This window comes from Glycine max, chromosome 6 (assembly GCF_000004515.6).
Source record: "Glycine max cultivar Williams 82 chromosome 6, Glycine_max_v4.0, whole genome shotgun sequence".
NCBI lineage: Eukaryota > Viridiplantae > Streptophyta > Magnoliopsida > Fabales > Fabaceae > Glycine > Glycine max.
This window is the reverse complement of record NC_038242.2, coordinates 7805567-7820673: the sequence shown is the minus strand read 5'-3', so window position 1 is coordinate 7820673 and position 15107 is coordinate 7805567. Positions and strand designations below refer to the sequence as shown.

The following is a 15107-nucleotide window of genomic DNA, read 5'->3' as shown; positions in this document are numbered from 1 at the left end:
AAAACGCTGAAGAATCTCCCTCTATATATAGAAGTTAAATTGTAATTTTTGTCACCATTTAATAATTCATATGTGATTTTGAACACCTTATTTTTCTCCTATTATTTTAGTGTTTATGGTAGAAAATCTATAATTTTTGTTCATTTTCCAATTTTTTATATGATTTATTTCTTTTATTTTGATCCAATTAAATTTTAAATTTAACGTATTTGTTAAAGATATTGTAAAAAATAATTTAATTAATTAAAATATAAAATAAAATTAATAAACATATGCAAATTTTAATATTATATCAAAATGACACTTTTCTAAAATATGACATCTAAAATTTTAAAAATAAAATAGAACAACTAAAAATGTAAATTAGAAATTAAAAAGAGATTAAATTAATTTCACTTCATGTTAATAAATAAATAAATAAACATTTAATTATTCATTTCTCATATAATTTTGTAGTCTATCCAACATCCATTGATTATATTATATATAATATAGTTATGCTGTCTTCAGACTCACTCTGAGATAAATATTGCTGAAAATTAAAAATAAATATAATACATTTCAATGTTAACTTATTTGTTTTATAATATTATAAATATAATAATATATTTTATTTCTATTATAGGATGGGGATAATATATATTACATTATGCTCGCTTAGGTCATAGTCATCTTAGTAAATTGTTTCTATTTAAAACATTAGTTAAGAAATTAAAAGAATTTTTTTATTTAAAATCATGAGTGAATCATAAAATCACATAAGAATACATTTTTTTTTATTCCAATAAATTTAACTACAAGTATATTGATGACTAATAAAGGAGAGTACGAGTATTTAAGTTGCTAAGGTTACAGTTATAGTTAAAGATATGAATGTTTTTCTTAAAATGCATATACAAAAATTGTTATAAACATTTATTTTAATATTTTTTAATAATTGGGTCCTAGCTTTTTTTTGACAGATATTTTTTTTATAGTTTTAATCCTTATTAATTAATCCAAGGATCTAAAAAAAATCCAATCATAATTATAATTTGTTTAACTGACTTGATTAAAAATACCTAAATAATTTAAAACCTAGTAGTTAATTTAACCTCTTACTAGTTGTTGGACTTGGAAGTGATCTAAGTTGGTTGAAAGTGAGAGCAATGTCGTTCGCAGTGGCATTGTGTTCAACGTCGTCGTTCTTCCCTTCAGGTTTCGCAATTCGCAATCCAAAGCAGCTTCAACCTTTCGTTTCAATGTCACTGTCTTCGAAGCTACCGTTGCATTTCTCCGGCAATGCCAGATTCAACCGCAACCACCCAACCATGTTCAAAATTCGAGCCTCAAATTCAAACTCTTCATCTTCATCCAAACTCGTCTTATTTAGCTCCACTATCGTCGTCACAACAGCGGTAGCGAATCGCGTGCTCTACAAATTGGCCCTTGTTCCCATGAAAGAGTACCCCTTTTTTCTCGCTCAGTTCATAACTTTTGGGTAATTGCATTTATTTGCTGTTTTAACTCTTGGACAATTTTTTGGTTTTTTTTATTTATTTTTGAGGATTTTTTTAGAGCGATGAATTATAATAATTGTGGTTTTGTGTAACGACGTAGGTATGTTGTTATATATTTCTCGATCTTGTATTTCCGGTACCGGGCGAGAATTGTGACCGATGAGATGCTGGCGATTCCGAAATTGCGCTTTGTGGCCATTGGCTTTCTAGAAGCTTTAGGATTGGTTTCCGGAATGTCCGCTGCAGGTACTCACTGATATTTTTGTTGTGTTTGGTAAAATTAGCTTATAAGCTATCTGAAAAGCTGGAAAGTTATAAGTTAGAAGCTAGTTAAAGGAGCTTATAAGCTTCCCGAATGCCTTACCAAACACACCGCACTGTTTTAATTTTTAATAGAGTTTAACTTTCATGTACCGAGTGTAAATATTTCGAGCATAAATCATGTTAGATGTGACTTTTAAAATAATGACTATAAAACTCGACAAGTTTACTACTATACATGACTATTTTGTGTGTATAGATGACAGTGTAAAAATCTTTTAGAGAAAATTAAATTCTTTTTAAAATGCAACATTTGTTTCTTTTTAAGTGATTAAAAGCATTTAATAGTGTGTATTAAATGTTAAGTGTCCTTAGAGCACTCCTTGATAAGACCCAATTTTTTATTAAGTTGAGGGTGTATATGTAGACATCTAATATACCATGGTAGTATACCCCATTGGTGCTGTCTTAATTGTGTATCTAAAATGAATAATATGTTAGGTTTTATAGTGTTAAATAATCAGCAATTAGAAAAGTGTGAAATGAAGAAAAAAAAATAATAAGTTTGAAATGTTTCTAGAGGAAAGACCAAAAGCAGAGGTTGCAATTTGTGTACCTTGAAAGTTAGTTTCCACTTTCTGCCAAGCTACAATGAGTGAAAATTGAAATCTTTCCATTCCATTCCATTTTCATTCTGCTCTCAGTTTTCCTCCAAGCATACCTTAAGTGTTTGCTTTCGGTGTTTCTGAACTGAATATTGATTACCTTCTGCAGCTGTACTTCCTGGACCAGTCATACCCATATTGAATCAGGTATTTTAAATATTTTTAGATGCCCTTGTCATCAAAGGATGAGAGGGTGACGAACAAAAATACATGTATGTCTTTATTTAAAGCAATATACATCTGCCCTTTATTTTATACATCTGTCGGGTTTAATTTATTTCAGATTTGCTCATTTGCATTTGTCATACATTTGACAAGGTCTTATTGGAGAAAATCTGCTTTCATTTTACATGATATGGATGGCATGCTATACACCAGTGCCTGAGATTTTAGAATTTGATTGAAATGCTGTGGCATTGATTGGGTTTAGTCAGTGGTCTTTGAGAGCATGATAGTTTTTTCAATATATTCAGAATTAGGGACCTCGTAGCATTGATCTATAATATAAACCTGCTAATTTATTGGCAATATATCCGAGAGTTTTGACTTTTATCAACCCGTAGCATCATGGAAACTAAGACTATTTTTGCTTCTCATTACTCGCCAAAGGCTTGCTAAAACTCATTTTTATTTTCTCTTTCAAAAATATTTTAATAGAACTAGCATCATCCAATTTACTTTTTCAAGGCCAATGTAGCCCATGCTTGTTCACGGATTGAGTCTGCTCTGTCTCTCACTATGATAGCATCATATCTAAGCCATTTCATTGTCATATTTATAGTAGCATGTAGTAGTTATTCCTAAAGTATAGGAGGCTTGTTATTTTAAAACATATTCAGAATGTTTTGATGGCATGGTTGTATTTGCGGTTTGTGTTGTTTGCCTGTCCTTTTATTCTAACCAATAAGGAAGAAAATGACAGTATTGCTGTAAAATCTGTAGCACCTTCTCTCATTCATCACTGATGGGGATATTCATGACTTGCACATTTGCAGAAACTTTATTATTACTGATGTTATTAGCATTGGGTGAATTTAGTGATATGATCCTCATGATATAGTATTGTTAGATACTACAAACAGTTGTATTTTTTTTTTAATATTTTACATTTCATACAACCTGTGTTGTCACTATTAGTGCCAGTCAAGCATCTCTAAATGGTGCCAATAAGTGCAATTTATTAGGAAAATTGCATTACTTTTGAAATTTAAGATACTTAATGGCAAAAATTCTTGTGCAGATCCAGATCACTTGAAACCTGACATTTTTTAATGCGATGACACTGACTGCAGCTTATTATATGCATAACCATAGTAGTGTTTTTGTTGGCCAGTGTGCTAGTTATTTTAGTGCATCATTATATGTAGTATTAATTTCTCAACTGTTTATGAATTCTTTATTTTGCAGACTTTTTTGGTTTGGCAGCTAATGTTTTCTACTCTTCTCTTGAGAAGAAGGTACTCAATCAATCAATTGGTTGGGTGCTTACTTGTAGCTGTTGGTGTTGTGGTGGCTATTACAAGGTAATTTGACTTTATAATATGGAGAAATTCAATAATCCCTAGCACTCTCCATATCCATTTTCTCATGTTGAGTAATTAGGTCAGATGCCTATGTGAATCAAGTATTCCCAAAAATGTGTAGTGAATAAGCTTTGACAAAAGATATTGTCGTGAAAATATCAGACTTAACTTCTAATCTCCATTCCCAATTCAAAAAATGAGTGACCAGTCATTATATACCCCTAAGTATGTGACATCAGTTTGGTCATCTGAAGCACGAAAAGTAACATCAGCAGTGTCCCTCGGTAAATGGCAAGGAGAACAACAATGTTAATGGAGCTTACAATTCATTGCTTCTAACCTTTCCAGTAGTATTCGTTGCACGTATAGTTTTAAGTATGCTGTCATTAAAATGTTAAACAAGCCAGGTCACTAGTTGCTTATAACAGGCTATAGAAGCTCAATAGCTGTAATGCTTGTCAAACCTTTTTGTTGGGGTACAAATATCATGCAGTCAGTGCCTAGACTCTAGATTCGCAGGCAATTCCTCTTTCACTTCAAATGAAGTGGGCCCCATCTGATCATTTGTTTCCTATCATTGCAGTGGTTCAAATACAGGTCAGATGCTCTCTGAAGTTCAGTTCTTTTGGCCAGCATTGATGATAATCTCATGTTCCTTTCAAGCTTGGGCTTCTGTAATGAAGGTTAGTCAATAACCAGATGTTATTTTTTAGACCTTGTCTCGGAACATTAAAATCTGTGTTCTCTTGTGGCAGGAGTCTATTTTCATTGATTCTGCTACTCAATTAAAGGTATTCTTTCTTTTGCTTCTTTTTTTAGGAAAGTGTTTTGTGTGTGTGTGTAGGGGGGGGGGGGGGGGGGGGTCACTGGACTGGACTATAGATTCCATGAGCATGGTTTGAAGTCTTTTACATGTTCTCATGCAGCACAAGTCACTGGACATATTTGTGGTTAATTCTTTCGGATCTGGGTTTCAGGTACGCCTTTCAACATTAATTGCAATGAACTGAGTGTACCTTTCAAAATCTGCAAATGGCATTTATAACCAGTATTTTTGTAGGTTTTTTTTCTTTATTGCTGATTTCTTATTAGTCGCTTCATCTTGTCATTGAAGAATGATCGTGAAATAACTTACGTCAGTTCCAATTGTATGTTTGCTTTTTATCTTTTATATGATTTCAAAATGTATTACTTTTGTTTGTTCCCTAACAAATACGGAACTGTAACTGTTAGAATACTTGGATTATTGCAGTCTTATGAATCTAATTATTTTGGAGTTATTAGTAGGGCTGTTGGGGCTATACTTGTACTGGTTGTACTACATGTGAACTTGCCCTTAAATATTGGTATAAATAAAAGTGTCTGGTAAATATTTTATATTTCAACATCACACTAATTTTCAGAGTCCTATTAATTAAATATTCTTTTTCTTTCTTCATCGAAACCCTACAATGGTGAAAGAACATGAAGGAAAGGCTGTCTAAAATTTGTCTCCATAGAGAAGAATTATATTGCAAGTTCTAGATATTTGAATTCACTATCTGACTTGTAGATCTTGCCACCGGAACATTGAATATTAGTTGCTACTATTTGCTTCTATCTATGATGAAATAGACATGGACAAATAAGTGCGCCTATTCATTTATTTTAAAGTTCTGGGGCTCTGCTTGACCTGCCTGCCTTCTTGCTTTTTTGCATCTCTAAATCACAGAATACACAATAAATTTGATAAAAATTAATTCAAAGTATTAAAAGTCTCATCTTATAAATCAGAACATGTATTGATCGTGACATTCGTCATAATATATAAATTGTAAGTTCAGATTACTAACTGTTAGTCAAAACAATATTAGAAGTTCTAAATATGGTAATTTAATAATGTAATAAATAAACCTATATACACAAAAATTCAGTTTTTTTGGTTTGGATAAGATGGATTTGAAAATTGGAACAAAATATTGATCCAGTCCAACAGAAAAGTTGGTTTTCGTTTTTTTTCTTCTGTTCAATGTTTACTGTTTGTATTCAATTGGATTGCTTTATGAACATCTCTAGCTTAGATCAAAACAGAGACTAGATCCTGACAGCTTTTCTTAGTTGGCAGTGCATCTAATCATTTGTGTAAGTGTTTGGGAAAATTTATGAAAACGACTACTCAGAAGCTATTTTCAACTTATGTGTCAGGAACCAAGCACGGGAAAGAGAACAACCTAGCTTCGAGGGCTAGGAACCTCCATAAGAGAAGAAGGAGAGAGAGAGCGAGAGAGAGACAACTTTTCTGATATTTTTCATTCCTTCTTGCAGAAGGCGATACATACCCTTATATACTCGCTACTAGGGAACAAGTTCCCGACAATAATAACCAAAAAGATAGTGCAATCCTAACAGAATTATTCACCACTACAAAGGCACTACCAGCTACTACGCACTTCATATATGTGGATGCATGCTGCATGGGTCATAGCTAACCATGCTGTACATACTCTGTGTGTTGCTTTCCTTTTGGGTCTCACTCATGCTTTTTGCTTCTTGCAGACCCCTTACTTCCTGTAGTCCCATATTACTATCCCTATCATTCCCGCCCTCATCAAAAACACCTTGTCCTCAAGGTGTTGGGGTTCCACGCATTGCCTCCACAAGTGATACCAGGATCCCAAGGTTTATTTCGGCGAATTGCACCTGGTTTAGTAGTTGTGCATAATGCAACGACCACTGATGGGAGCTTGTATGCGGCCATGGCAGCCCCATAAGGAGGAACAATGGTGAAGAGCTTGTTGAAGGAAATGGTGGTGCGAACGAGACCGGACAGATGAAAAACCAGCATAGGAAGCGGGCCCGGCAAGGTTGTTGGCTGCGGCTGTATGGGTACCAAAGGCGGAAGTGGTGGCGTAGGGGGCAGCGGAGGCATCATGGCTGGTGGAGGTGGCACGGTCGTGGGTGCGGTGAGCCTGGGTGATGGAGTTGGCTTGAGCGGCGGAGGCAACAACGAAGGTGGCGGAGTCTGTGATAGAGGCAGTAACGGTGCAGGACTTGGTTGTATGGGTGCGGAGCATGGAGGCCAAGTCGGTATGGAAAGCGAAGGCGGCGGTGGTGACTGCGCAAAGGAAGAAGATGGAAGGTGGTGGTTGGTTCTCGGAGGCAGTTTAAGGAGAAGGGCGTCCAGTTGGGAGTCGAGGCGGCATGTAGTGGCATCAAGTTTGGCCAAGGCGACCTCAAGGCGGTCCTCAGCAGCCATTGAAGCTTCGTTTGGCGACAAGTAGTGTGGGTGGTGGTAGTGGAAGGTGGAAGCTCCGTACAGCGAGTGGCAGCCATGGAAGCTCCGTATGGCAAGTGGCAGCCATGGAAGCTCCGTTTGGTGGTTGCTGAAATGAAGGAAGGGTTCTCTCGGGATCGAACAAGCTCAGCAAATGTTTGCGGGTACTCTCAAAATCAATCCCAAGGGATTGAGCTGGATGTACAAAGGGAGGAGGGGTGTGCGGCAACGAAGGTGTGTGGAAATGGGTATGGCGGCCATGGACTCTCAACGAGAGCACCAAATGTTAGGAACCAAGCACGAGAAAGAGAACTAGCTTCAAGGGCTAGGAACCTCCATAAGAGAAGAAGGAGAGCGAGAGCGAGAGAGAGAGGCGACTTTTCTGATATTTTTCATTCCTTCTTGCAGAAGGCGATACATACCCTTATATACTCACTACTAGGGAACAAGTTCCCGACAATAATAACCAAAAAGATAGCGCAATCCTAACAGAATTATTCACCACTACAAAGGCACTATCAGCTACTACGCACTTTATATATGTGGATGCATGCTGCATGGGTCATAGCTAACCATGCTGTACATACTCTGTGTGTTGCTTTCCTTTTGGGTCTCACTCACGCTTTTTGCTTCTTGCAGACCCTTACTTCCTGTAGTCCCATATTACTATCCCTATCATTATGACAATAAGCTTTCTAGATTAGCTCATGAAAGATCATGGAAACAGTTTAATCCTATTTTTTCTTCGATTATAAAAACAACTTATACATGAATGTGTACTTAATAATAAATACTTATTCGTTAAATTCTTAATTGAGTTGTTTACTCAAACAGACCTTTAATTGAGGTATGTCAAGCACCTAGGTTGGGGGTGGGGGGTGGGGGTGGGGGGTGGGGGGAGGGGGCATAGGTGCCACAAGTTTGTTGGCAAGACAATTTTTCTAAAGGTAGCACAACATTGGCCTGAGTCCTGGATACTTTCTCTTGTTGGCATTTCAAGTTTGATTATGCTTGTTTAAAAATTATTACTTAAGGAGTTATTGAAAGGTATTTATGGCTTGCATCTGATATTTATTGTAGGCTCTTTTCGTACTTTTGTCTCTACCAATACTTTCTAACTTGAGAGGCATACCATTTGCACAACTTCCTTCGTATTTTAAAAGTGGTGCCGGTTGCTTTCTAAACCTTGGAGCCGATAATCCAAGTAAGCTCTAATAAATTGGTAGCAATGCAATTACATTTCTCCCTACTTGATTTTCTATTCTTACTTGCCTGCCTTTCCTTTAATTCTTTTTGCTGTTAAAACACTCCTATTTATGTGTAGTTGTGTAAAATCTAGTTATATGTTATGGGGCATGAGTCCCACATTGGAAGTTTATGATCTTGAACTTTCCAACCACAATCACAATGGCAAGTTTTGGTAGTATGGTTCTCCAAGGTTTGCATCAATTGGTATTGAAGCCTTCTGCATGTCTCTCAGTTGCAAACAAGTGTTGCAGGGGGTGATGCTTGGGCTACGGATCATATGATAGAACATTATGACCCAATTATAGGACTAGAGTCATGCATCAGAAGTATGGTGGAACTTGATGTGGGTTCATTATATGGCCTTGGGCTTTCTTAGCACAATGGTTAGCTTACCTATATGTACTAGGATCATAAATGCTTTTAGTCCGTTGACCGTCAGGTAAAGTCGAATATATACATTTCAGTAATTTAATCCCATCTAGATATATAAAACAGATAACTTGTACAATAATTTATTTTTAACCTTTTTAAATAAAATTAAATTAAAATTTTCATATTTGTTAGAAATCAATAAATTTCTAAATAGTTTTTATCTTCTGCCCCCTAGATTTTTTTAACCTTGTTGAAATTCTTTTTATCCTAAGTTTTAATATATCCACATTTCTCTCCAATTTCCATGGCTCAGATTGTGATGGTGCCCCCTTGCTTCCACTACTTTACGTAATTATCAACTTGGCATTCAACATATCCCTGCTTAATGCAGTAAAAACTTCGTCTGCAGTTGTGGCTTCCCTTCTGGTAATGTTGTCAGGTATGGTCCGACTCTCGATATTTTGCATCTCTTAAATGCTTTTTACGGCATTTCAGCTGAAAATTGTGACTCTTAAGGCCTTTTGTACACCTTATTTTCTAATTGTAAGCTCATGCGTGCTTATGATTTTTGCAGTGCCAATTTCTGTTTATATTCTTTCCCTTCCATTACCATATCTTCCAGAGGGAACAAGCCTGAGCCCATTTTTTTTGCTTGGCTGTGCAATTCTTCTATGTGGTCTTTTTCTGTACAACACAACGAGACCTGTGAGGAGCAGTTCTGAAGATGACTGAAACAGTTCCAGTTCATGAAAACCAATGCTGAGGAGAAACTATCAACTAGGGACCCTGCCAAAAAAGAATGTCAGCCTTGAGGCACTCTTGATTCACTACCATTGTGATTATTCTTTTGAGCGGAAAATTTGTTCAGTTTTCACGTTTAAGGGTCGCTTTGCTGCTTTATGATGACTGACTTCCTCATTCTGCCACTGGATCATTGTACATTAATACAAGCAGACAAATGTAATTGGCAGAAATGTAAGTGCAGAACGTTTTTAAGTTCAGTCATTTTTACTAAATAGATTACAAGAGTTTGGCGATGAGATATATTGAAGTTGATTAGTTTTACGAGAAGCGGACATTGCCTCACTATTGTATTTAAAAGTGATGGAAAAATTACCATTCATTTTATAACTTTGTTCTTTTTTTAATTATTAACTTGGGCATATTTTATTAACTCTGTTCCTCACAAAGAAACATGTTAACAGCACACTTTGACACTGCACACCTAACACTCAACACACTTTGACACTACACACCCTAACACTATACAATCTCCGTAAGTGGTCCAAATTTATTTGAAAATCATAAAATTTTTAACAACACGCTCTATGGCACTACACACTACACTCTTTAATGCAATCTGTAAGTAGATAAAATTGATTGAAAATCAGATTTTTTTAATACACGTTATATTTAATGACTCTTGATTTTGCAATTTTTAATAAACTTTAAGCAATGAAAAAGTGACAAAAAAAGTATGTTGTTAACCCTTCTTTTACAAGTTATGTATGCATCCCGTGCATAAGGTTTGTTAACTACCATGTAGCACAATGATGGTTTATTTATATTTTAAAGGGTTGATTGTCATCGACGAACACCAATTTGATGTTCAACTGTAAAAAATGAAAAATGTGAGCTTCACTCTAATACTATATGATGTTTAATATGCTGAACTCCACCTAAATATATTTAAAAAATCCAAGTGCATCACAAAATTGGGTGCAAGCCTGTAATAGCAAAAAAAAAAAAAAAAAACACTCATTTCATCTTTTCTAAAATCTCAAATCCGAGCCGATTAGCATGATGGCTATGATAATAATAAAAAGACAGTTGATTTAACTAAAATCTGCAATCAACACGGAGGAATGCACCAATACCAACTCTATAGGTTTTACATTCCTTTCCGTTGAATCTAGTATTACTTCCTCCAACAGCATGCAGTGGTCTGTTCTGCAGATAGCATGCATTTCCGCCCTTTAGCTCAAAACCCAATTTTTCTTCCTTTAATGTTTCCTCTGCAAAGAAGTCAAAATTGTTAGTTCCCTACAACAGTACTCTACAATTCAACCCAGCCAGTTACATAATGCACACACTAAAAAGGGAAAAAGCCACGGCTTGAGACAATATTTCTTTTCCTTCCTTTTGCAATTAAAATTGTCAGACAAACATAAGGTAAGGAAAAGTGGTTATCTGTTGACGGAAGGAATTCAATTTTTCAAAGGGCATTTTAAATTGTATTTCTTATTATGATATCATAGAATTATTTTTTTATTACTTTGTAAAACACATAGCTCAAAACAATTTGTAAACAACTGTGCATACATATTCCCCATGACCAGAAATTGGTTTTGAACATGGCAAAAAAATGTTTGACAAAATAATCAACAGACTTACTCCATAGAGACAAGAAAATAGCAGGACATGAATTTATACAAAAAAAAGGATCCAAATAAAACTTTGTTAGCTAAGATAATCTAAGATTCCAATGAGTAGCCATGAGGCTAGACGGCAAGGGATTATCTCAAAGAATAAATATTCCATAACTTCAAATTATAGAACATTGAATCTGCATAATCCAAATGATATAAGATATACTGTTTATTTAACTGGATTGTTTGTTTCACACAATTGACAGATTATGTGGAAGGCTACCATCAAATAATTAGGTTTGCACTTGCAAAGCAGATGCAATAGTACGTAAATCACATTTAACATAGTTCAACTTGAACAAAATTTCATATATGAAGTCCAAATAAGTAATTTATAATTTCCACATAACAATTTCAAAGTATAAAAAGTGCATGCCTTTCGCTTCTTCAGTCTATTGTTTGTTCTACCACCATTACTAGAGCCCATTACTTGCTCTCCAGTTTTATCACCAAAGGGTAATGTTTTGATTTCATCATAGAAACTTTCTGTTAGACCTTGCAACCTGAAATAGAATAAATACAAATGCTAAGTGGAAAAAGAAAAGTATTAATTTAAATAAAAATGTTATCACATATTTAATACATTTTAAGACTAGAAATATCAGGAAAACATTCCAAGCACTTCCCCATACCCATTTCTTGATTTCTTCAAGTACTTTTCTCGTTTCCTCTCCTGTTTCGTAAGAGGAACACGCGTGAACAGCTCCTCCTCTTGCCGAGCACGTTCGTCCATCTTGGCAATATATCTATCAACTTCTCTGCTAGCTCCCTCAAAATCTCTTATCTGCGTAGTGTAGTGAGCAGCCAAAACAAATCATTACATAAACTCATTAAATCATTATGATTCAACACTCAAAATAACATTACCTCTTCAGGTTTTTCCTCCATATCATTCATCAATGTCCTAATATAATCACTCTGCTTAGCTTGTTTCAGAATTTCTTTTTCTCTTCGCAAGGCATTTCTTTCATACTTTGAAGATCTCTCTAGATCCATAGAAGTAGGCGCAAATTTTACAGGTTGATAATACTCATTGCCATCCTACAGCATAGATATATTATTTGAGATAGGCAAAGGAAAATATTTTCGGCATGATCTTACCACCCTACAGCATACCAAACTTTACACTACATTATCACATACACTCACCTGCAAGGTTAGGTCTACTTTGCTAACAAGCATGTCAGGATTGGGACGATACTTTGACACGTCCTCGCTCTTATTGGATGCAACTGGCTCCTTGTTTTGAATATCACTTCTGGTTGCATTTTCACTAGCTTGTATTAGTTTCTGGATCTGGTATTGTTGTTTCTTGTCAATTGGCCGAATCTGCAATGGGAACCACAATGTCAAATGTCTAACTCACATTATACTATATAAACATACACATGTAACCCTTGAGGATAGACACATAAAAGGATGAAACCAGACCTTTTCCAAAAACAATCTTATCTCTACAACACTTCGAACAACAGGATGATCTTCTATTGATAATCCCTTAGCCTTCCGCAATAAATAATAAACAAGGGATTGACAATAATTCAAAAGCAGCAAATTTTTAGCTTCAAGATAACTAAATCCATCTGCTGTAGGATATTGGCCTTCTTTCACCTGGCATAAAAGACAGGTCAAGACGCAATATAAATCAAATTACTCGTTGTTACTAGGGTAAGCATATATCATCATTCATCAATGATATTTAATTATAACCGAAAATTTAATATGAAAGCTAGCGTAACCAATATTATGAATTTGAAGATAAAGTCAATATCAGAAAGCGTTTATGAATGTTGTTGTTTTTTATAAAAAAAAAAAAATAGTTGAAGCAAAAAAGTGCAACTCATTACTCACCGTGGCAGTTAAAGATTGAATTTTACGCCTTACAGTATCAAGTCCTTCCTTCATTTCTTTCAACAACGCCGCAAGCTTAGGCGCTTCTCTGCAAACCCAATAAATGGGTAAAGAGGCTGAATGAATTGAACTAACAAGGCTCCAATTTATTGTTTGTGTATTTGAAAAATTGATGCATGTTCAAGCACGAAGAGAGATAATTAAACAAACTTACTTTTGCTTGCTATCATCGTTATGGCCCGCAGTATTTTCCATGATTTGCCACAATTTTTGACAATCTAAAATAACACTGGTGTTAAAAGATACTTAGAGAGAAAAAAAATATAAATATTATAAAATTTATGACTGAATCATCATATGATCTTAGTTATCCATTTACCCCACCCTGCCGAAGCCTTGTTTGGCAGTTGGAAGAAATTAAGATGTGTGTCTAGTGGTTTATGCATGCATTCTAAAAAAAGGAAGGAGAGGGTCTGTAATACAATATGGTTTGGTGGTTTTAGATTATTAAGGAGTTAAGCGAAAACAGCGGTGAGAACTGAGAACCAACGCTTTGAAAACAAATGAATGGCCCCTCTGATTAGGTGTCGTTAGGGTTTGGGTTTTTGCCTCTTCATGTCACGCCCTCCCTGGTCCACCACCACCACCACCAATACTGCGAGTGCCACCCCTCCCCGCACTCGCAGCCGCATCTCCTCCATCTTCTCTTGGATCCGACCCCTCAAACGCTCCAAAACCGCCGACAAACTCTACAAAAAATACGTCCGCTCCTACAAACTCAAATAATGCAATCCCATCACCACCACATCCCCATGCATCCAATAACCAATTTCATTGCCTGCATTGCATCGCTAGCTACCTAATTCATATATGTATATATATATATATACATACATATAGAAATTAGAAAAAAAAATGTCTCAAATCTTGGCACCGTTCAGTTCCTGAAACTGAACGTGATTTCAGCCCAGGACCTGGCTCCTGTGGGGCGCAACATGCGAACCTATGCGGTCGGGAGGAGCCAATCAAAGCTTACCACAAAAGATAGAGAGACAGAAAAAGGGAACACACCTGGGACTGTGAGGAGCAACTACGAGAGCTCCGACGACAACCGTGATTAACGATGGCGGTGAGACTCGCGAGGGAGGGAGGCCGTGCCGGTGTGTGCGGCGCCTTAAGGGTTATGCGACGAAATGAAAGTGTCAAGGAGGTCTCAGGATGAAAGGAAAAGTAGAAAACTGAAGTGGGGGCCTGAAGTTTAACTAAAAGGCATAGAAAAATAATCAAAATGACACACAAAATTAAGTAATTTAAGCTACAAAATAATAAAAGATATTGGGTGTGTTAGGCCCAACTTAATTTTAGTTTTTCTTCTTAAAATTAGAACTTAGGTCCAACAATATTTATACAAAAGTTCTTAAATTTTAAGTGATTTGTTTTATAGTGTAAACTTTTATACAAAATAGTTTTGAGAAAAAGCTCTTTCGAGCTATTTTTCACCTGCTTATGCAGAGTTTTCTTGAGAGATTTTCACTAATTTTAATCCTTTTTTACTATTTTTTCAAAAACAAAATCTAAAATTCTCAATGTTTATTTATTTCGGCCTGTCTAAAAATTAATTTTTTAATTGCTTGTACTTTAATATTTTTTTCTTTTTGATCTTTTATCATTAAACTAAATTCATGTAAGTTAAAATAATTTTGAACTGTTTTTTATTTTATAGTTTTTTATTAGACCCGTAAATAATTTTAAATAAAACTAACATTTTAAAAAATTACCAAACAACTTTAACTTAAAATGAACTTTTAAGTTCTATATATTTTTTTTTACTTAGAATTAAGTTTTAAGTAAAAAATAAGCTAGATCAAGCATCATCTAATTTTATCTGATTCAATTTGTGTTAGATCTTATATAACAATAATTCAAACCAACTTAATTGACTCGATTCAAATTATCCAACTTATTGAATTGATTTATATCAATAAATACCATTAAGATTTTAAGGG

At 35.1% G+C, this 15107-nt stretch overlaps 2 protein-coding genes across 3 annotated transcripts; one reads left to right on the top strand and one right to left on the bottom strand.

Annotated features, from left to right (window-relative positions):
• The first annotated feature begins 1126 nt into the window (after positions 1 to 1126).
• Positions 1127 to 9906, top strand: LOC100787260 (protein CLT2-like). The gene is made up of 10 exons (NM_001255186.3): positions 1127 to 1480; positions 1600 to 1745; positions 2535 to 2572; positions 3833 to 3948; positions 4532 to 4631; positions 4704 to 4739; positions 4875 to 4925; positions 8282 to 8405; positions 9135 to 9260; positions 9396 to 9906. The coding sequence occupies exons 1-10, from the start codon at positions 1149 to 1151 to the stop codon at positions 9551 to 9553; spliced, it is 1227 nt and encodes a 408-aa protein (NP_001242115.2). The 5' UTR covers positions 1127 to 1148; the 3' UTR covers positions 9554 to 9906.
• A 683-nt stretch (positions 9907 to 10589) lies between these two features.
• LOC100802099 (neuroguidin) lies at positions 10590 to 14363 on the bottom strand. Of its 2 annotated transcripts, none has more exons than XM_041016382.1 (10): positions 14173 to 14363; positions 13481 to 13871; positions 13316 to 13379; positions 13102 to 13189; positions 12682 to 12861; positions 12400 to 12579; positions 12118 to 12291; positions 11883 to 12034; positions 11627 to 11753; positions 10590 to 10836 (listed from the first exon to the last, which is right to left on the bottom strand). In XM_041016382.1, exons 2-10 carry the CDS (start codon positions 13545 to 13547, stop codon positions 10825 to 10827), a joined length of 1044 nt encoding a protein of 347 aa, XP_040872316.1. In that variant the 5' UTR covers positions 13548 to 13871; positions 14173 to 14363; the 3' UTR covers positions 10590 to 10824. The 2 variants fall into 2 exon arrangements, with proteins under 2 accessions (XP_040872316.1, XP_040872317.1); XM_041016383.1 differs by having other exon boundaries at positions 13652 to 13871; positions 14173 to 14362.
• Positions 14364 to 15107: the final 744 nt, after the last annotated feature.